Raw genomic sequence first — 23,315 nt, forward strand, 5'->3', positions numbered from 1 at the left:
GCAAACTGCACCCCCAAACAACGTGAGCAATATAAACTCCCACTTGATAACATTAGCAGTCTTCATTTTTTGCCAAATTGATGGGCAGAAAATTCTAGTTTTGTTTTTATCAGCCTTTCCCTGTAGTAAGGAGAGCATTTATTGGCCATTTCTATTTCTTGTGATTTACCTTTTCGGTGTTTTTCTTTTCTTTTTTTTTGGTGGCTTAATGTTTAACTGGACTGTCATCTTCATGTATATCTTATGGGACCCCATTATAGTCTATACAGTTTTTATTAATGCTGTAAGTGTTACTCATGTCAAATATTTTCTTTTAATCTATCACCTATCTTTAATTTTTACATTTAGTTATATAGAAATTTCTAGTTCACATGTAATCAAATTTTCTGTGGCCTTTGGGTTTTAAACTTCAAGAGGATGAGCTTGCCTCCAAGATTACCAAAATATTTTCATATATTTTTTTGTACTGAAATGGTATGTTTAAAAAATTTTAAATAGGGGAATGAAATGAACCAATTTACTCTTTTGAAAGATTAAAGCAAAAGTCATAGAGAAGAAGACACATGCAATGCATGTATTTCATTAAAAAAAAATCTAGCATTGAGAACATGTAAAAAAAATTATTATAATCAACAAGAAACAAAAGATAGCAAAGAATAGACAAAAGTTTACAGAACAGGCTGTACAATGGTCAATGGACATGTGAAAAAGTTTTCAAATCATTAAGAAAAGTGCAAACTAAAATCATATTAACGCTGGCAATACAGCTCAGTAATAACTGTGTTTGCCTAGCATTTGTAAGGACCTAGATTTAATCCATAACACCAAAAAATAAATAAATTAAAATAAAAACCATAGTAAAATAACACTATATACTTCTCCAATGGCTAAAATGAAAATGGCAAAAAATACCATGAGTCATTGGCACACCATTTTTGATTTGAGATTAACTACTAAAGACCATCACACATACTCCAAAGCTCAGCAACTCACTATGAAGCGTAAGCTCAAGACAAAAGGGTATGGTCACCAAAAAATGTAGTTAAGAACAGTAACAGTACCTTGTTCATAACAGCCCCAAACTGAAAATTGCTGAAATGTTCATCAGCATAATGGATAAATTACAGTATATCCATGCAATGAAATACTACATAGCAACAAGAGTTAATGAATTGCAATGAGGCGTAGTAAGGTATATGAGTGAACCTTACAGACATACATTTAGCTAAAGAAGCTAGGCAGGAATAAGTGAATATGTTGTAGATTCCAGTTACATGAACCTCATACACTTTAGTTAAAAAAATTATTTTTTAAGATTATTCTGTCCTTAGAGTGAAAATGAATGAGGAGACACAAGGGACAGGATTAAGTTGTTTTAGTAAAATATATTCATAGGCAATAAACAAATATCTTAAAAAATACAACATTAGCAGTAAATTGAGAGAAACGAAAGATGGTTTTAAAAGACATTCAAGCCAACAGCCAGAGGCTCACGCCTGTAATTCTAGCACTCAGGAGGCAGAGATCAGGAGGATTGCAGTTCAAAGCCAGCGTGGGCAAATGGTTCACGAGACCCTATCTCGAAAATACCCATCACAAAAAAAGGGTTGTTGGAGTGGCTCAAGGTATAGGTCCTGAGTTCAAACCTCAGTATCACAAAAATAAATAAATAAATACATTCTGTAGCAGAAATGTCAGAACTGTAAATTGCCAGGTGGAAGGGAAAAACTAGTGTCAGAAGTGACAGTCTTGTTGGAAACCTAATAGGAAATTAGAGCTTTATGGGGTTTTTTTGCACTGGGGATTGAACTCAGAGCCTGGTGCTTGCTAGGCAAGTGCTCCACCACTTGAGCCATGTCCCCAGTAAAGAAAGAAGTGATCTTAACATATGGAACTCAGATGGAAATACTGAGATTCAGTTGCTGAGTGCTCAATCTTTCAACCTGGAGCTCAACTGAGAGCTCCAGATTTCAGAGTCACTGGAGTCATTAGTGTGGAAGTTAATGAGGCTCTGGGAGTATGATTTCATGTGCAAGAAAAAATTAAGACTGAAAAAAGAGGATGGCTAGGCAAACAGAGAACAACCAAAAGTCTTTGAATTTGTTCCTATACACGTGGTTCTCAAAGAGTAGCCTGGAGATTCCTGGGGTTTCCCTTGGACAATTTCAGGAGTTCCATAAGATCAAAAGTATACTATTTGTTTGGTTTACTAATTCTCTCATGAGTATGTAGTAGAGTGTTCTAGAAGATGTGATATTTTTAACAGATTGGATGCAGAAGTGGGTATGAAAATCTAGCTCTACCATTAAACTGGACATAAAAATGACCGGGAAAACATAAAACACTGCCCCTTCCTCATAATTCTTTTCCTGGTTAAGCATAGTTGTTGGGTGTTTCTTCATAAGAGGCAGAGCACCTGCCTAGCAAATATGAGGCCCTAAGTTCAAACTCCAGTAACACCAAAATTTAAAAAAAAAAAAAGAGGTATCCATATAAAATGCTCTTGGAATAAAATCACTTTAGATTTAAGAAAGTCAAGTGCAAAGCCTCAGAAATCAACAGTTAAGGGATGGACTACAAGGAGCCTCTGTATAAGACTGAAGGGCTTAAACAAGAATACAGCAAATTGAAGAGTGACAGGTAGAAGTCAAGGGAAGGAGTGATTTTCAAGTCAGGAGCTCTGAGATTTGTCAAATGCTGCAGAAAGGTCATATGTAATAGAGACAAGTACATCTCCATTTATTCAGCAAAGAGGAGGTTATTAGTGACCTTGAAAAACAACCTTAGTTGAGAGGCTGATCAAAAGCCTATATAACAAAGTATCAGGTGAAAAGGCAGAGATAGGAAGGTATAAGAAACTCTATAGAGAATTTAGCTATTAAAGGGGGATAAGCAAAATGGTAGCTAAAAGTTATATTGGGAGAAATGGGATGTTAAAGAGAACATGTAATAAATGAATAAAATTGGTGAGGTAGGAGGAAATCAGATTTAAAATACAAATATGTGAACTTTATACACTAGGAAGAAGGTTCATACATAGAATAAGAGGGAAATAAATACTTCAATGGAATATTACAACTAATTTTACTGCTATTTTGTAGAACTGGTATTAGATTAGATTATAAAATCTCAATATTAATAACCATAATAAGGAACTTTCTTACTTTTTCTTAGCAACAACTTTTTAACAGATTAACACTATCCAAAGATAGAATAGATTTCTTTAGTAAGTACTAATCCAACTACTAGAGATACAGCAGGATCTTTTCAAGCATTAATCTATGTCTTCAGAATTCCTTCTAAAATATAATACTTCAGGAATGCAAGTTCTTGGTTCTGTCACAATGTTTCAACTCAGCCTTAAAAGCAGCATGTAACTAAATGGGCACAGCTGTATTCCAATGAAAGTATATTTACAAAGACAGGTTGACAGTCCATATGCTGTAGTTTCCTAACCTCTGATCTAAGTTTTTAGCTCTTCACCAAAAAAGTTAACTGAAATTCTTAAGCCCTGCAGTTTTGTCATCTATAATAGAATAACAAAGCTATTGAATGAGAATATAAATTAATTAAAATGTCCAACATATTCAATGCATTCAACAAATGTTGAGTTCCCTTTCTCTATATTTGGTTGTATGAGGTCAGTGTTCACCTTCCCAAACATCAAAGGGATGGAGAAGAGAGAACATTTATGGTGTGGAAAATAATGACTTTGCTGATTTTCACAAATAAACCCCAGGACTCGATTATCATCTGACGTTGATTTATTCTTAAAAATGAAAGTCAACAATTTCTTGGAAATAATTTTCCCAAGGTATTTAAGACTTTAAAATCTCATTTTAAATATTTTATATAAGACAACATAAGGTTAGATTCAGTTTTAACTTGAGTTAATGAATTTTAAATTTACACATGTAATAAAATCTCAAATCACAAAAATAGAGGGAAAGGAACAATGGGGAAGCTGAAATATGTAGCAAAAACCAACCTTCCTGCCCTTGTACTGCAACTGTTTGCTAATGTCTGCTTTATAACTTGGAAACGGGTCAACATAATTTTGAAACAATAGGGAGCTAACAGCTGAACAGTTCCTTAAAGCCAGGAAGGTCTACATAGTGAACAGTCAAGAGCTGATTAGGTCAGCAATGTTTTTAAACTCACCATCTCTATTAGTTTCCCATTCTACATTTTCTTCTTCACTTTCTGGAGTTCTTTCCTTAGTGATTTTTATGTCTTCCTTGTCCCTGTGTCTCCCTCTCGAAGATTCTTTCTAAAAAGTACATACATATATACAAATTACCGTATTTTTAAGACTATATGAGGCAATTATTGGAACACATGACATTTTAATTTCATTCAGCTCTTTGTTTCATCAGAGTCCATTTTTAAATAGTCATTTATTCACAAGTAGAACTGACAGGTTCAATAAAAAGTGCCAATCCATTCACAATACTCTCAAAAATAACTGCTCTAAGATGTATACACTAAAATAACAGCCATTTTCCTACATACCAAAGGATATATTAATTCATTTAAAAAATCTTATAGAGGATTTTTTTAAAGTTTACCTATTTTAAGGAAAACAAATGGTAGCTAAAAAAGCTAAATTAGTCCTTATAGCTAAAAACAAAAAAGTGGTTTATATTTTATTCCAAGTATAACAGTAGCCTATACACAAAATAGGACAACAGCAATTCTATTTATAAAATACAACTGAATATTGTACTCAATATACAAGAGTCCAAACCATTTTACTAGGTAGTCAGAAAATAAAGTAACCAATGTCAAATAATTGTTACCTTCTAACCACAGTGAAATTCTCCTTTTTATTAACAATTTACGTATTAACTATGAACGATGATGACAATGACATTTAGTTCTCAAACTTCCTTTTGAGCATTACCAGTCCTATAATTTGACTACCTACAACACAAACTAATTTCTCTTTAAAATTTGATTTTAAAGAACTCTGGCATATAACTGCTTCTAAATTTTACATGTTTAGGTATGAAGTTATGTTGAAAGTGTTGATTCCAAACTAACATATATGACTGCTGGTAAGACAACACAGGCTGGCAAAAATTATCAAAAGATCATATGAGAATAATGCCTGCAAAGGAAAAACTGTGACGAATTAAAAAAAGAAATGGGATCTTATTTGCACAGAAGACAAAAGGAAAACAAGAAACACAATCTATTTTTAGTTATAAGATAGTGCCTGTGGAAAACCAATGAAGAAATATCCTACATCCCATACAACGTTGAATGTTCTATGAATTAAACCAAGGATAAATATATATATAGTCATGTCAAAATATTTTATAGGAAATTATCTCCAAGTTATTAATAAAATACTCCCTGCTTCTAGGATATTATAGGATTACATGATATGATTATATGAGAATATGATATGATATGATTATATTCTATGATATATATATATATAATTAAATAATTTCTAGAGTCTCAATGCAGACCTCAATATGTGGTGGAATTTCAAATTAGGGGATGATTTTCAAATATGTTGTCACTAACTTCAAATTATAATGTAGGAAACTGTTTTGATAACTTAGGCTTAGCTCATTTAAAAGAATATATTTCTTCATTTTTTTCTACTTCAACAGTACAACTTGCTTAGACATGTTATTCCTTCATATAATGTTATTCCCCTTCCTCTTATATGTAAACAAGCAAGGCCTGGTTATTACCTATTACATGTTGTGTAGCACAGTCTGCTTTCACCTTCCTGTATTTAACAGAAGAGTTTATCAACTCCACTTAAATCTGAGCATTAATAAAAGTGTAATCTTTTGGCCACCTTAACACATATTCTAAAATTAGTCATTCTGAACATATACATGTTGAAATACTTGTTAAGCAACCATAGCATTTTAGCCAAAATGCCTGGGACCAGATATTATAGAATTTTTTAAATTTCAAAGCATCTTAAGTAACAGCTAATAGTGTATGCAGCAGCCCGTGATCAACATTTGGTTTGTTAAATTTCAGAAATGCAATACATAATTATGGACTTGTTTTAAATTCCTTATTTTCATTTCTACTTTATATTACATTTATATTTCTTGAACATTATATGTGTTGGCAGATTATGTGTACTACAAGTTTTATTTTTTGATAGTAAGGAGGCATTACAAAAAGTGTAAATTAAAAAGAAAGTATTGAAGTGAATAGTTAAGAACCAATATTATAATAGGTGGATTAGTAGGAGCCTTTGTAAGGAATGTGAGGAGCCTTTGTAAGGAAATAATTTAATCTCCTATCTCATGCAGAAAAACTTTCTTCAATATATACAGTTATTGAAATTCTCTATTAGAAGAATTTGGCAGGAAAAACTTTAACTCTCAAGGTCTCTGACACCTCTCTACTGTCACACCCTTTCACACCCAAAATCATTAGAAAATTCTTGCTTATACCAATCATATCTTTCTTATAGCTCTATAAAATTTCTACTGATGAAGACTAATTCTCACCTCTGGAATTGTGCAAAGCAAGTCAAACACTTCTCCTATATGTTAGATCTTTAAATATTTGACTATTGCTACTGAATCTCCTTAAAATCTTGTACCAGACCAAAAGGCCCTTATATGGGTATCACAGATTCGTATTTCAAGATTTTCACACTCATATGCTTTTGCCATCTTCTTTATCTTAATGTGCTAGTATGTTTCAACAACACATGATACCCCAAATTAATCTAGACTTGATAGACACAGGAAGAACCCAAATTGGTCAAGGTATCAGTTCTTCCCAATGTCATCTACAACTAAAATGCAATCCTCATCAAAATCTCAGCAGGTTATTTTATATACACTGACAAACTGATACCAAAGTTTGTACAGAGACTCAGAATAGCCAATGCAATATTTAAGAACAAAGGTGGAAGACTGACTTCTAGCTTTCAAGACTTACTATAAAGCTACAGTAATCAAGACAGTGTGGTTAGTATCAAATGAAGTAAAAGACAAATATATCAGAGAAACAGAATTGAGAGTCCAGAAATAGATCCACACAGCTATAATCAACTGATCTTTAACAAAGGAGCAAAGACAACTCAACAGAAAAAGGATAGTCTTTCAACAAATGGCATTAAAAACAACTGTATACCTACAGGCTAAAAAAAATGAATCTAGACACAGAACTCTTTTTTGTGTGTGGGGGGGGTTGAAATAACCTTTATTTTTTTAAGTTAACATGTGTATTACAGTAAACAAACACATGAAGCAAAAAACAAAATCATCCATAGCCACACACAGTACAGATGGAAAAGACACAGAACTTCACCTTTCACAAAAATTAACTCAAATTGGATCACTGACATAAATGTAAAATCCCAAACTATAAAAGCCCTAGAACATAGGAAAATATCTAAATGATCTTAGTGATGTTTTAGGTGTGATATCAAAGATCCACATAATGCAAGAAATAATTGATAATCTGGTCTTCATTAAAATTGAAAACTTCCACTCTGTGAAAGACACTGTCAAGGGAATGAGATGGCCAAGCATGATGATGAACACCTGTAATCCTAGCAACCTGGTTAAGTGGAGGTAGGAATATCATGATCAGAGGTTAAGTGGAGGTAGGAATATCATGATCAGAGGTTAAGTGGAGGAGGAATATCATGATCAGAGGGTGGCCTAGACAAAATGGGGGCCCCTGAGAAACAAACTAAAAGCAAAAGAACTGAGGGAGTGGTAGAGTATTTACCTAGCAAGCTCAGGGCCCTGAGTTTAATGCCACTACTGACAAAAAGAGGAGAGGGGTGGGTTGGGGTGCATAGGTGTATCAAAAACGAGGACAAAATATTTGCAAAAGACATCTGATAAATAACTGTTATCCAAAGCACACAAAGAAGTCTTAAAACTCAACAATAAGAAAATGATCTGATTAAAAACTGGGTCAAAGACTTAGACATACCTCTTATCAGAGAAGACAGCCAGATGGCAAATAAGCATATGAAAAGATGTTCAACACCTATATCATTAAGGAAATTACAAATTAAACAAGAAATACCATTACACACCTATCTGAGTAGCAAAAATTCAATACACTGACAACACCAAATGCTGGCACAAGTTGTAGAGCAACAGGAACTTAATCATTGCTGGTGGGGATGCAAAATGATTCATTTAATATGGAAAAGTTTGGCAGTTCTTAACCAAAGGAGTTGAAAATTCATGTGAATACAAAAACCTACACACAGATGTTTACAGTAGCCTGTTCACAACTGCTAAGACTTGGAAGCAACCAACATGTCCTTCGGTAGGCAAATGGATAAATAATCAAACTTCTACCATGAGTGTTATGTCACTGATTTTAACAAATTTATCAAAGACAGGGTACATGTAAAATCTCTACACTTTTCATTCAGTTTTGCTACGATCCTGGAAGTGTTCTAAAAAATAAGTTTATTTAAAAACAGACAAATGAAATTACCAGTACTTGACATAATAAAAGGCTATTACAGGATGAGAATCCTTAATCCAAAACTCCAAAATCTGAAACTTTGAGCACCAATATGATGCTAACCTGAGGAAAATTCATCTGACAGACTTCAGTGAAAACGCAAACCACAAAAAGTGTGTAAAATTACCTTCAGGCTTCATATGCACTTTATATGAAACATACACAAATTTCATATTTAGATATGGGTCCCATCCCCCCCAAGATATCTCACTATGTATATGCAAATATCCTCAAATCAAAAAAAATATGAAATCTTAAGCACTGCTGATCCCAAGCATTTTGGATAAAGAATACTCAACTTGTTTCTCTAAAATAAAATATAGAGACTTAGAAGAAAAAGACCAACAAAAGGGCAGGGGTGGAGAGGATGGGCAGAGTTCACAAAAAAATCACACTTAAGCACAGGAGAGGCCTAATCTCACATATATGAGAAACATAAATTAAAACTATATTGATTTTTCTCCAACCTAATTGGTAAAAATACAAGTTTAAAACATACACTAACAAAGCAAAGGAGAAATAAACAGGCACTGTCATATATTACAAGCAACAATATAAACAACTCTAAAAAGGAATCTGTTATTACTTAGCATTTACCTTTAACAAGCAATTCCATTTATAGAACTCTTTCCCTAAAACATACAAATTTGTGTACATATATACAATACATATTTAATACATACGTATCTATACACATTTATACAAATAAAAGCAGCAGTGGTTAATGGCAGTAGTTACCTATAGGAAATTGGGTAGACTAACCAAGGGATGGAAGCTAGACTTTTTAAAATGTAAACTGTTTTGTAGATTTCAGTTTGAAATCATGCTTTACATAATTAAAAAAAAAATGAAAAGGAAAAAAGAAATTCCAAAACTTAAATTAACCCAACTATGTATCAATTTGGTGGTTTAATCACAGTGTCCATGGAGAAGATACTTAAAATGTAATAATTTCACTGTGCATACCTGTGAGCAAATTTAACAGGTATATAACTAACAAAATATATCCTAAGAAATTTAAACTGTTTTCAGTAATCCTATTAGTAATAATATTGTTGTTATTCTAGAGCTATTAAATATTAAGACAAAGAAAAATGAATAACATCAACAAAATTTTAGCATAAATTATAAAATCAAAGAAATTAAAGCTTTGAATTCCTAAATTTGAATGATTTGAATTTATATTTATGTGTGTTTGAAAAGAAAACGTGTATGTATTTCCTAAGTATGGTAATGAAAAACCTTAGAAGACAATGACTACTCTTATGACAATAAGCTTCCAAGTAGGTAATGGTCTTGAAATAGCTCTGAGTAAAAGGAACCAGAACTTCAGGGAAAAACAGCTGATTCCAAGCACAGAGTATGAGATGTACACAACATGCTGAACATATGTTATCCAAGGTGTGTCAAAACAGGACATAATCGGACTTCATCCAAGATAAAAAAGACATTTTGAAAGAAAGGAAAATGATAATGAAAGAAAATGAAATAGGCAAGGCCGGGAAAGCACTGTCAATACATATGTATTACAAAGGACTGGTATCTAGAAGACAAGAATTATAAGTTTATAAGAAGACAAAGACCCTAATTTATGAGCAAAAATTATAAACAAATAGCCAATAAAAGGCATACATAAGATAAACAAACAGCCAATATGAAAAGATGTTCAACATCACTAACCAAGGACTGCAAATTAAAACCACTACATACTCACCAGAATGGCTAAAATGTTTAAAAAGACTGCCAATGTCAAGTATTGGCAGAATATAAACAGAAACTCACTTATTATGAGTTGGAGACGTTGAATGGAGCAACCATGCCTGAAAACAGCTTAGCAGTTTCTTATGAAGTTAAAAATATATATATCATATGTCCCAGCAATTCTTCTCCTAGGTATTTATTTTCCCAAAAGAAAACTTTTGTCCATATAAAGACTTAACACCTTTGTTCATAGTAGTTGTCTCATAATAGATCAAACTAGAAATATTCCAAATATCCATCAACTGTTACATTGACAAATTATATCATAGAACACTAGTACTAATAAGAGGAACAAATTATTGATACATGCAACAATGTGGCTGAATTCCAAATGTATCATATTGATATGATTTGGAGTATCATATTGATATAGGAATACACACTATGATAGTGACAGATCCAAGGCTACTGTGAGTTTGGAAGGGGACTACAAAAGGGCATAGAAATGTTCCAGATCTTGACTGTGGTTGTGGTATGTATGTCTGTCAAGATCAAACTGGATATTTAATAGGGGTACATTTTATTGTATGCAAATTATATCTCAATAAAGTTTTTAAAAAGAGCTCAGTATCCAATATAAAGAGCCCCCACAAGCTAAGGAAGGGACATGTATTAGTTGGAGACATCAGTAAGAACTCATAGCTAGTTTAATATAGCTACAGATGGTCATTAGAAATATTTATACATATTAGTTAGTATACACACATGTATTTCTTTGCTCTGAAGGGTCATAAAACAGTAGCCAGCAAGCACACCTAGCACCCAGATTTTTATTTTAATACCATTCTACAATAAAAGGAAACAGAGCACATGCATGCCTACTCTTTCTTGCTATTTTGTGTGCACTTACATACCCTTGGAATCCAGCCATCAGGCTATAAACAGGCCCAAGTCATCCACATTAAGTCGCCTCCATGGAGAGGAAATGAGAACTCCAGTTGATAGACATACAAGTGAGTGAACAAATAAACCTTCAAATGATTCCAACCCACATGCTTTCAGTATCTTAACTAAGGCCCATACCTTTAAGGAAGAGACAAAATGTCCATACTATACCCTTTCTGAATTCCTGACAGAATCCACAAACATAATAAATAAATGTTTGGGATACTGTGTTTTTTCATATGAAATGAAATTTTTATCTACGATGAAAAATCATCACAAATCCCTGTACTACACATTCACTATCAAATTTCAACCAGGTGATACTTACTGTATGTCTACTTATGTTCTTTCTTGCTCTTACTCTGATCCTACTCATCTAAATAGTTTCCTTTGAAATAAATGCTTCCTTGATCTATTTAGTCCTATAGCAATCAGCTTCCTAAAATGTTAATTTGGTGACTTTCTACTACTATTTTGCACTTACACCATGTTTTATTCTTTCCAAAGGTTTTTTTTATATGTACAGTAAACTTGCCTTATTCATAATTACACATGGCTTTGACCAAGCATGGCCCAATAAATAAATTCAATGAAATTTCAAAAATGAAAATTTTAAATTGCCATGCACACATTACACAGCTCAGCTGATGCAGAGAAGTTCTGTCAAAAGAACTGACAATCTCACATTGTCAGTTGTGTTTAAATGGTTGCATGATCTGCTGAGGGTTTCCCTTCCCTTAATTTGGGAAAATATGCCCCACAAAAAGCAAACGGTGCCCAAAAGCTTGGTAAAAGTTGTAATTCTTCCGAGCCAAAAAGGACACATTACGTGCTTAATTAAAGTGATAAAGTAAAAACTTTAGATTTGTTGAAAAGGTGCCATGTCTTTAGTGGAAGTTGTGACATCTACAAAAGTTCTTTCAATATATCATAGTCAAATTCATCCCACTTCATCATTTTCCTTTATCTTCCCTCCCCCTATTCTTAGAATAGTTTCAACAGGTCTGTTTCCATTTCCATACATGAGTACATAGTATTTCCACCACATTCACCCTCCTGCACTCTTTCCTTACACCCTCCCCACCCCCACACACAGGTACAAACCCCTAGACAGTTCCTGTTTTATCTTCCTGTCCTCTATTTTTGAAAAAAGACATTTTTGCTTGTTTAAGATATCTATAAAGAGAATTTCATTATGATCTTTCCATGTATATATTGTGTCCTGAACCACTTCATTTTTCTCCTTTCTACCTTAGTCCTCTTCTTATGGTAATTTCAACAGGTTTAAAAATTCTATATTCATTCTTGTATAGAAAGTACATCAACCATATTCACCTTCTTTACTTCCTTCTTTTACCCTCCCTCTTCCTTTAGTATCCTCCACTTAGTGTTCTTCATTGTTGTTCTTCACTGTTTAGATGTCTATTCATTGTTCAGTGGGATTTTTGCCTTGGTATTACATCTGTACATGCATCATACTTAAGTCAATGTAACTCCCCTCTATTATACTTCTTCGCCCTTTTCCCCTATCCTGTGTTAACAGTTTTCAGCATGTTCCTACACAGATGTGATGTACTTCATTATTATTTGCTACCTTTCTTTCCTTCTTTTTCTCCTCCCTTGGTCTCCTCAATCAGTCCCATTTTTGGAAACATGCTCTGTATCGGATATATTTCTATGTATACATAGTATCACTTTTATTTGTATTGGGTCTATATTCTACATATGAGAGAAAATATGTGGCCTTTAGATTTCTGAACCTAGCTAACTTCGCTTAAAATGATGTTCTCCACTTCCATCCATTTACCTGCAAATGACAAAATTTCATTCTTCTTTATGGCTGAATAAAATTCCATTGTATATGAATTTGCTTAAGCCATTAATCAGCTGTAGGGCAACTTGGCTGTTTCCATAGCTTGGTTATTGTGAATAATGCTGCTATTAATATGGGTGCCTTTGCTGTAACCTTGGTTTACAGTGGTATTGGTGGGTCATATATGGCAGTTTTATTTTTAGTTTTTTAAGGAGCCTCCATATTGTTTTCTATAGTGGTTGTACTAATTTACATTCCAACCAACAGCGTATAAGGGTTCCTTTTGCCCTTGCCAATATTTGTTGTTGTTTGTTTTCTTTAAGATAGCCATTCTAACAGAAGTGAGGTAGAATCTTAATGTGGTTTTAATTTTCATTTTCTTTCTGCCTAGGGATACTGAATGTTACTTATTTTATTTATTTATTCATTTATTTTTGGCCATTTGTACATTTTCCTTCAAAAAAGGTCTATTGAGATCATTTGCCTGTTTCTTCATTAGGTCATTGATTTTTGGGAGAGTTTAGTTTCTTGAGCTCCCTATATTAATCCCTCGTCAGATATATGCTGGCAAAGATTTTTCTCCCATTCTGTGGGCTGCCTCTTCCATCCTGTGACCATTTCTTTTGCTGTGCAGAAAGAATCTTTTTAATTTCATGGAGTCCCATTTGTCAATCTTTTCTCTTAGTTGCTTACCCACTGGAGTTCTATTTAGGAAGTTGTTGCCTATGCCTTTAAGTTCTAGTGTATTTCCTGCTCTTGCCCACTAGCTCAAAGTTTCAGGTCTTATTTTAAGGTCATTAACCCACTTTGAGTTCATATTTGTACAGGGTGAAAGACATGGATCCTGAACTTTTCTTTTTTGGGAGACTCTTTAATGCTGTCTCAATTTCACTGTTATAGATCTATTTAGGTGACTTACATTCTCTTGGTTCAGTTTTAGATGGTCATATGTATCTAGAATTTTGGTCATTTCTTCCAAGTTTTCCAATTTATTTGAATATAGGTTTTTCAAAGTAATCCCTAATGATTCCCTTAATATTTGTTGTGGTCTCCTTTTTTGTTTCTTGTTTCTAAGTTTATTAACTTGGGTCTTTTCCCTCCTCATTTTAGTCAGATTTGCCAGGGGTTTGTCAGTTTTTTGATTATTTATATGGTTTCTTGGGTCTCTTATTTTGTAGATTTCAGCCTTTATTTTCATTCTCTCTCTCCTGCTAGTTTGGGGTTGAGCTTGTTTTTCTAGGAGTTTGAGATACAACATTAAGTTATTTATTTGAGATCTTTCTGTATTTTTAATACATGCACTCATAGCTACAAAATTTCTCCTTAACACTGCCTTTGATGTGTCCCATAGGTTCCAGTAGGTTGTGCTTTCATTTTCACTAAATTCCAGGAACTTTCTGATTTCCTCCCTTATTTCTTCGATGACCCACTGGTTACAGAACAATGTGTTGTTCAGATGAGACCATATCTTAAAAAAAATTAACATCATTTAAAACATTATTCCAAACAATTTCATATATATGAGGGGAGGTTTAAAAAATTCAAAACTAAAGTATGAGGCTGAGTTCAATCCCCAGTACCATAAAAATATCTGAGACAAAATAAAACTTTTGGAAAGGGAATAGTTACCTCACAATGTAAATGTTACCAATGAACTATGCATCAAAAATGGCTAAAGCAGCAAATTTTATGTCTATTTTCCACAATAATAATGAAAAAACAACATCAACACACAAAAATAAACTTAGACCACTGCCCTTCCCCATCTGCTCTGAGCAAAGGGATACCTACAGTGCATCTCTAAACCAGATATTATTTAATGCTTTCTTGACTAGGTCACAAAAGTTTTCCTAAGAGCACAGTTACACCTCCATCATCAACAAATGTTTAAACAGTCCTCCTGACTCTATATTCAGGGATCCAATTTTGCTTACAATGCTAACTTATTTGTTGTGCTCAGATTCCACAAAACAAGCCTGTAGTATAGAGGAAAAAAACACAATTAGATTACTGTATCTGAAAAGTTCTCTAGACTGGTTAACAGTATTCATTGCCTATTGACTTTACCTTGAATAAGCCACTCACTCAGGTTCAGTCCTACTGTATAAAGTTCAGTTCGGGATCTACTAGAGTATGAGTACTTTTTAACTACAAACAGCACATTGGTGATTTTACATTTTCTGATTGCCATAATAAAAAGAAAAATGGAATGGCTAAAATTAAAATGGTAATAATAATTTCATTTAACCCTGGTCATTCAAATTTGTCATTCATTTCAACATGCAATTTGACATAAAAATTTAAGTATACTATATATTTCATACATCTTTGAAATTAGTATATATTTTATACTTATGGTACATCTCAATTCAGACTAGCTCCACTAGATAGTATAGACCCTAGACTACCAAGGGTTCTCAAATGTGGCTGCACATCAGAACAATTAAATGAATGTACAAGTTCCAGGGTCTGGATACAAACTGATGAACAAGGTAGATCTTTCGCATACAAGTTTCCTGACTGTGGCACATAAAACCACTCACTATCTGGTCCTAATCTACCTCTTCAGTTCTCATCTTATATCCAGATACTGTAATTCCTATACAGCTTCATAGTTCCTTAAACAAATTAGTCCTTTAAAAGTCCTTAGGTTATTATGTTGTTTTTCCCCCTCTTCCTTGGAACTGCTCATTTAGCTACCTATCCTTCCACACCCGTGCAAATGTCAGCTCCCTCTGTGAAGTGCTCCTGGCTCCTCAAGCAGTTATTTATTTTCTCTGTTGTGCACTTTGCTCAGATCTCTCTAACATATTATCACAAGCTATAGAATTACAATTTATTTACTTGTGAATTTGTCTCCCATAAGATCAGAGGTACTATATCAAGCTCATACAATTTAGATACATTGGAGCTGACATCAGTGACAGAGGAGTAGAACTAGCTAACTTGCTAAAAATAATATGCCTCCTATCTCAGCTATGCCTGTGTTATCTACGCCACTACTGGCCTCACCCAAAATAAACCTGAGCTTCTGACAGAAATTCATTACATGAAGATCAAGTTACATGTTACGACACTGTCAGAAATGAAGAGCACCTTTTAATCTACCATATGTTATCACCCAAAATAATTACAATCCTTACAGTTTCTGTAAGTCTGGATAACGAATTCCCTAAAACCTGATCACTTCTAAAATTTGTGACTCTACCCTTCAACAGGCATGAAGCCCAGTGCCTTTGAGGACTTTCTTTTCTAGGGAAGGTCTAGAATCAGGTTTTAAATTTCATAACAAATTGGTAACTTCGTTGTCTACTAATTTAATCTGATGAACATATAAGCCTTTGTGAAAACCACACATTTATATTCAGATATATTAACAACCTAAATCGCCAATGCTGATATTCACTGCCAATTTATATTAGAGACAAATCTAAGAGCCACTTTAATACCAATATAAGCCATTTATTAAGCAGTCCACATGGAATCATGTTACTCATTTTACATATAGTTTTACATATATTTCCTTCATAGCAACACACTGACAAAATCAGCACCTCCATTTTATAGATAAGGAAACTGACAGTAGAGTTTATCTAACAATGCCTGAATGTTCAGAATATGAATTCCAGATGCCTGCCCCTTACACTATTTACAGTTTATCTAGTGGTACGATGGAGCCAGTTTTTATGAATTTAGGTATTCTAGAGGCCATTGTTAACAGTCATAGTTAAAAACGAAATTATAATCAACAAATTGAATAAAAACTCGAGGTTTTTATCCTACAAGGCCTGGATTTCTTTGGGTGTTTTTAAAACATTTACCAGCTGACCACTGAGTCTATCCATGAATCAATAGGCTATTTCAAAATACAGTACACCAAACCCAGAAATTCTAATTCAGTAGATTGGAGTGGAATACTGGTGTGTATATTCTAAAAAATATCTTCCCTCTTACCTCTGATAAATATCTTCAGCTGAAAACCACTATTTAAGATTTCTAAAATTATATTGTTATATCATACAAGATATTAGAAATCTACATAGTTACAACTGCATTATTTTAGGTGCCAAAAATTCTTTACAATTTATAAAATGAAACTGTTACAGCTTTTTTATCACAGGTCAAAAACAGATACAGAAAGCTTCAGCATAAATTATCAAAGAAGTTGATAATTATACAATAAAATAACTTTCATAAAAAGGCTGTAATATAGCCCAGATACCTGGAAGGTGGAGGCAAGAAGATCACAAGTTTGAGGCCAGCCTGGGAAAAGTTAGTGAGACCCTATCTCAAAAGCAAAATACAAACGAATAAAAGGACTGGCGTTTAAGGAGGTAGAATGCTTGTCTCATGTGGGACAAGTGGCTATCCATATATAAATGAATGTGGTAGGACCTGTGCCATAAACAAAAATTAGCTAAAAATGCATCAAAAACTATGTAATAGCTAAAACTATAAAATTCCTTGAAGAAAACACAGACATAAATCTTTATGGCTTGGATCAGAAAATGGTTTCTTATTTTCGGTGGTATGGTGTTTGATCTAAAGGCCTCAGAGTAGCCAGGCACACTACCATTTGAACCACACCTCCAGCCCAGAAAAGTTTCTTAAATGACACCAAAAGCATGAGCAAAAGCACCAAAATAGTTAACGCGGAGTTTATCAAAATTAAACATTTTTGTCTTTTAAAGGACAAAACAAGAATGTGAAATAGCTGGGCATGATGTAGAGTATCTGTAGTACCAGCTATTAGGGAGACTGAGGTAGGAAGATCACATGAGGCCATGAGTTTGAGGCCAGCCTGGACAACACAGAATACCCCACTGCAAAAAGGTAAAGGGAAGACAACCTACAAAATGGTAGAAAATAAGGGGTTTGTATCTAAAAATCTAAAGAATTTTTGCAACTCAGTAACAAAGACAACTTGAGGGTAGGGTGGGAATAAATATTTAAAAAATTAAACAGAGACAACCCAATTTTTAAAATAGGCAAAGGATCTCCAAAGATGTACAAATATTCAACATCATTATCAGGGAAATGCAATTTATAAACACTCACACCCACCAGGATGTCTATAATCAAAGACTTAGATAATAAGAAGTGTCAGTAAGGATATGGAGAATTTGGAACCCTCAAATTCTACATTCAAATATGTAAAATGGTAGGCTGGGGTTGGCTCAAGTAGTAGAACACTTGTCTGGCAAGTACAAGGCCCTGAATTCAAACCAGTACCATCAAAAAACAAAACAAAACAAATATAAAATGCTGCAACCTCCTAATAAAAACAGTCTAGCAGTTTCTCAAAAGGTTAAACAGAGTTATCATATGACTCAACAATTCCATACCTTAGTATAAACAAGAGAAATGAAAAAAAAGTCCACAGAAAAACTTGTATACAAACATTCATATTAGCATTATGCATAACAGCCAAAAAAGGGAAAGAGCTCAAATATCGATCAAATGAATACACAAAATGTAATGTATCAATAAAATGCATACTAATAAATATATGTATCAATAATCAAGTACAGCAAATATAATACCAATAAATACATCAATCAATAAATTTAAAAATAAATGTATATATCAATAAAATGGGTTTTGAGAAATTCATCCCTACCCTAACAGGTGAGGATGATTCCTCTGTATTTCGTTTCTGGGGTTCACTGTCAACATCTTGACGCTTATTCTTCATTCTTTCTCTGAGATCTCCTGTAGGTCTTTCTGGTGACCTTTAAAACAAAGCACAAGATGACAAAAATCTTTACTTACATAACATCTTATAAGAATATATTTACAGAAATGACCTCATGAATTTCAATACAATTTTTCTAACTCTTTAGCTCCTAAATCTCTGAGAAATAATTTGTTTCAGCTTAAATATTAATATGAAAAAAATATGACCAACATTTGCAAGTGTTCCCCTAATACCAACTGAAATGTATGCATTAATATTCCATGGGGTGGCCAAGAACTGGTGATATGTGAAATAATATGTGAACTGAGAAAAGTGAATACAAAATTAATAGCTTGACTTATTTTCCTACTAACCAAATATATTAGTCATATTTTGAAGTAAAAGGTAGTAAGATAGTTTTAAGCTATAAAGTAGCAAAATTTTTCAAGAGGTAACAGTATTATCATCTACATCTGTACGCAGCTAGATACATCAACTAAGAAAACACTTTATATAGCTTAAAAATTAAAGCAAATACAGGAATTTTGTGCGAATTCTGAAAACTTTTTTTTATTCAGAATAAAAATGGGTAAAGGATTCAAAGCAAAATTTTAGAATGCTGATTTCATATTCTACTATGGACTTTTTCAACTAAAGGGAAATTAACACATATTTACATTCAATAATGGTAAGGTCTCCAAATTTGTGCTAGAAATTTGACAGACATAGCTATGTAATTATTTCATACTTTTACTAAAAAATGAAGGAGAAATGGAAAACATACTGTATTTAAAGAATATTGCTAGAGCAGTATTAAGAGGGCAACAGAAATTCAGGAATGCTCTGTGTCTCTTTGACTACCACAAAAAATTCTACACACACACACACACACACACACACACACACACACACAGATGTTAATAAATCATATAACTATTCAAATCTATTTTGGGTAATCAATGGTCAATCAAGCCAATTCATCCAATTTATTAATTATAATATAAATAACATGGTTAGTGAAGAAATGAGTTAATACACTTAAAATGAGCTCATTGCACTTATGTGTACATTTAATAGAACTATTTTAAGTGTTTAAACAGTTAAACCGCAACTCCTTTTCAGAAACCAGTATTCTATTGTTCTAAATTATAATTATAATGTACACGTAAACCTTACGTGCTCTGGTTTCCTTTATATAATTAATAAAACAGCTTATTACAAACTGCTCCTAACCTAAACAGCATCTATCAGAATGAGTGCTCTAAACTCAGTGAAAGATCATTGAATGACTTAAATGCCTTATGTATAAATATGCATTTTCTGAAATATATAGTAACTCGTCCCATCTTTGAATCACTTTATGAACTATATTTTTCCTTCTCTACAAAAAAAATACACAAATGCTCAAGAAGTTATCAGATGTAAAAACACACACAAAATAGCAAAATTTTAACAAAAAATCCTTAATCTAAGTCTAATGACAATACTTAATTACTGAAATAGCTTCTCCACATTTATGTATGTGTAGTTAAATATATACAATAAAGACTAATTTCCCCACATTAACAGAAGTGACAAATGACAATCTAAATATAAATGAAAGAGTATTTAGTACTTGACATCATAAAAAACTAAAATGTACAGTATTCAAGTAAACAGGAAGTTACCTAATGTTAAGTTAGCTAATGTTTGCTAAAGGCTTACATTTCATTGCACTTCTACATCTATACATACACATACACAAATTCATCCAATGGAAAAAAACCCTCCAGTTTTTATACTGTTGCTGTAACCAAAGCAATTTTAGGACTAGGTAATTTTTTTGTTTACCAGCCAAATTTAAATTATATTTTATGACAAACTTTAGGTAATCACTTTAAATATCATTATAAAATCATCATGAAGGTATCAGAAAAGGTTAAATGATGTTCTAAATAGGAAGCATGTTATCCACATATAAATACATATTTTCACTTATATTAACATATTGTGCTAAAGGACTTAGCAAATTTATTTTGACCAACAAAGGTAGTAAAAGATTTGAATTTAGAAAATCTTTAAAATCTAAAATTATATCTTATTTAAATTTTAATATATTAAGAGTTAACAATAGTTTAACTTCACTAAAAATAAATTCCGATCTCACAGAATTCTGCTGTCTTAAACAGCAATTTCATACAAAATTAAGGGGGAAAAGTAAGCTATACATATATAACAAAAAGACCTACTGTCAAAACATGTTCCTACTAATAAGCACATATATTCATTTCAAGGCTAACATTTTATTAATCTTGAAAACAACCCCAAAGATCTTGTGCATCTTTGACTATTGATAAAACTACCAAAATAGAAAATCTGAACAAACATATGACTATATTTCAGACTTTTATTCTAGACAAATTGCAAAAGCTATTTCCTGATACTATACGAAAAACTCAAAGGTCTCAGTTTACCTTCTATAATTGCTGCTATAACCTTTACCACGAGGTGAAGGGCCATGTACGAATCTACATGTGTTTCCATACAGGCAGTTACCAGTCTTCAGCCAGTTACGGCACTGTGTCTAAGAGACAAATATTACCATGTAAATTTCATATTTATTTCTGGAGAAAAGATGTTGGTGGGACAAAATTAAAAATGCTACCAAAATTCCAGTTAACCTGTGATGTAATTACTCTACCAATTGTTTTTTAAAAAAATTCACAAGAAAATATAATGAGCCCATAAACCCTATTTTTCTCCTTTTTATAAAACATATTTAACAAATTTACTAAACTAACAATGCTACAATAAAACCTGCTTACTTGAATAATACCAATCAGGATTTCAGTAACAGTATTTTTACTTTTTTTTTAAGCTTTTTTTTTTATTTTTGAGGTACTAGGGGTTGAACTCAGGGCACTACGCTTGCTAGGCTGGTGCTCTACCATTTGAGCCACTCTGCCAGCCCTTGATAACAATATTCTTTTTCATGTTTTGTTTTGTTTTTTTCCCCTCCCAATGTTAGGATTGAATCCATGGCCAAGTGCATGCTAGGCAAACCCTCTACCACTGAGCCACACCCCCAACCCTTTCAATAGGATTCTAAGAGAACCTCTGTGACCATACTAGTAACAACTCACCTCTGCTGTACTGCCCGTGCTAGGTCCAAGCCTCTCAAACACACTTGGTCTTCGGGATGTGCTATCAGATATGGTCTTGGTATTTTCCACTGTGACCTTCCTCCTAATTTTTGACATTTTGTACTACTTTAGCCAAGAAAGAGAGAGAGAAAGAAACAGAGAGACAGAAACAGAGAGGCAAAATTGTAAAATTCTTCAGTTTTAAACAACTGAGCCTGTAAATTCAAAGTAGATGACCTATAGGTGATACTGTAAAATTTCAAGGATTTTCCTTAGGAGGAAAAAAGACATAGGAGCAATAATAGGTAAACAAAGATAGTATCTACTAAAGAATGCCTTATTAGTAAATTTATAATAATTTTAAAATCAATTAGCTAGAACTGTATCTGTTCTGTAGCTCTCACAGTACATTCAGCCTCAGAAAATACACTGCAAAATGTTTAGTTTACAAGTTACTTATAAATATTTAATAGCCCTATTGTTTAGGGAAGAGTTACTAGCCAACAACTGGTTAGCTGAAAAGATAGCTATCTCAAAGAAAATAGGAAAATATAATCAGGTGAAATTTTAATTGCTTGTAGACATCAGATTTTTATACAGTTTAAATGACAACAGAAGTTATGCTTCGAAAATCAGTATGGAAAATGCACAATGTGGAGTACATGCCTATAATTCCAGCCCTGGGGAGGCAGAGGAAGAAAGATAAGTTTGAGGCCACTCTGAGCTATCAAGACCTTGTCTCCAAAACAAAACAAAATAATATAAAAAATCAGTATGGGAGAGAAATAAATATTACTTATTTTCTTTACCTTATAAAGGACAAAGAAAAGCAATCTGATCAAGGATGTTTGTTTTTGGTAATACCAAAACACAAAACAAAAAACCACATTAATGTTGATAAAATGATTTTATTTCAAAATAGGACACAACTTGAAAATGTCAAAGCATTTCCTACCCGGACATGAAAGTCAAAGGTGATAAAAATAATGAACAGGCTATTTTACATTATTAGCAACAATAAAAGACAAATTGTGAAAATATTTCTAAAAAGCAAATAAAACATTCAAAACTTAAGGCTACAATAGGAAGCTAATCCAATTATGTAATTTGGGAGATTTAATTAGAAATGAAAATATTAGATAATGACAGTATGACATTCATCAGAAAACATGAAAAGTCTAGACCAAGAAATAAACCACAATGCACATTACTGCAGGAAGTGGGGAGGAACTGCATAAGAAAAAGCAAAACTGGATTATATTAAATCAAACTTTACATTACCTAAGTATTAGCAGAAATCTTATTAGTTGTCAAATGTTGTTAGAAAAAACCATGGCAGTTATAAAAGTAAACTTTCTATTTGGTATAGAACTGGTCTTTATAAAAAAAATTATGATTTTTTTTTTTTTGACGGTACTGGGGTTTGAACTCAGGGCTTATACCACCAGCCCTTTTCTTGTGGCGAGTTTTTTTGGGATAGGGTCTCGTGAACTATTTGCCTAGCCAGGCTTTGAACCACAATCCTCCTGATCTCTGTCTCCTAAGTAGCTGGGATTACAGGTGTGAGCCA

The 23,315-nt window shown here is 33.0% G+C and overlaps 1 protein-coding gene across 8 annotated transcripts in view; it reads right to left on the bottom strand.

Annotated features, from left to right (window-relative positions):
• Positions 1–23,315, bottom strand: part of Zc3h13 (zinc finger CCCH-type containing 13) — a 72,613-nt gene that overhangs the window by 43,140 nt on the left and 6,158 nt on the right. For 5 of the 8 annotated variants that reach the window (XM_074043364.1, XM_074043366.1, XM_020182852.2 and 2 more), the window contains exons 2-5: positions 21,746–21,871; positions 21,077–21,186; positions 18,567–18,678; positions 4,162–4,270 (exon numbers count right to left, since the gene is read on the bottom strand). In XM_074043364.1, the coding sequence (XP_073899465.1) occupies positions 4,162–4,270; positions 18,567–18,678; positions 21,077–21,186; positions 21,746–21,862 (448 nt within the window). In that variant the 5' untranslated portion in view covers positions 21,863–21,871. Of the gene's footprint in view, positions 1–4,161; positions 4,271–7,938; positions 7,996–18,566; positions 18,679–21,076; positions 21,187–21,745; positions 21,872–23,315 lie in introns of those variants that run through there. The other 3 variants (XM_074043365.1, XM_074043363.1, XM_074043367.1) reach the window with 2 other exon arrangements.

Source organism: Castor canadensis, chromosome 10 (assembly GCF_047511655.1).
Source record: "Castor canadensis chromosome 10, mCasCan1.hap1v2, whole genome shotgun sequence".
NCBI lineage: Eukaryota > Metazoa > Chordata > Mammalia > Rodentia > Castoridae > Castor > Castor canadensis.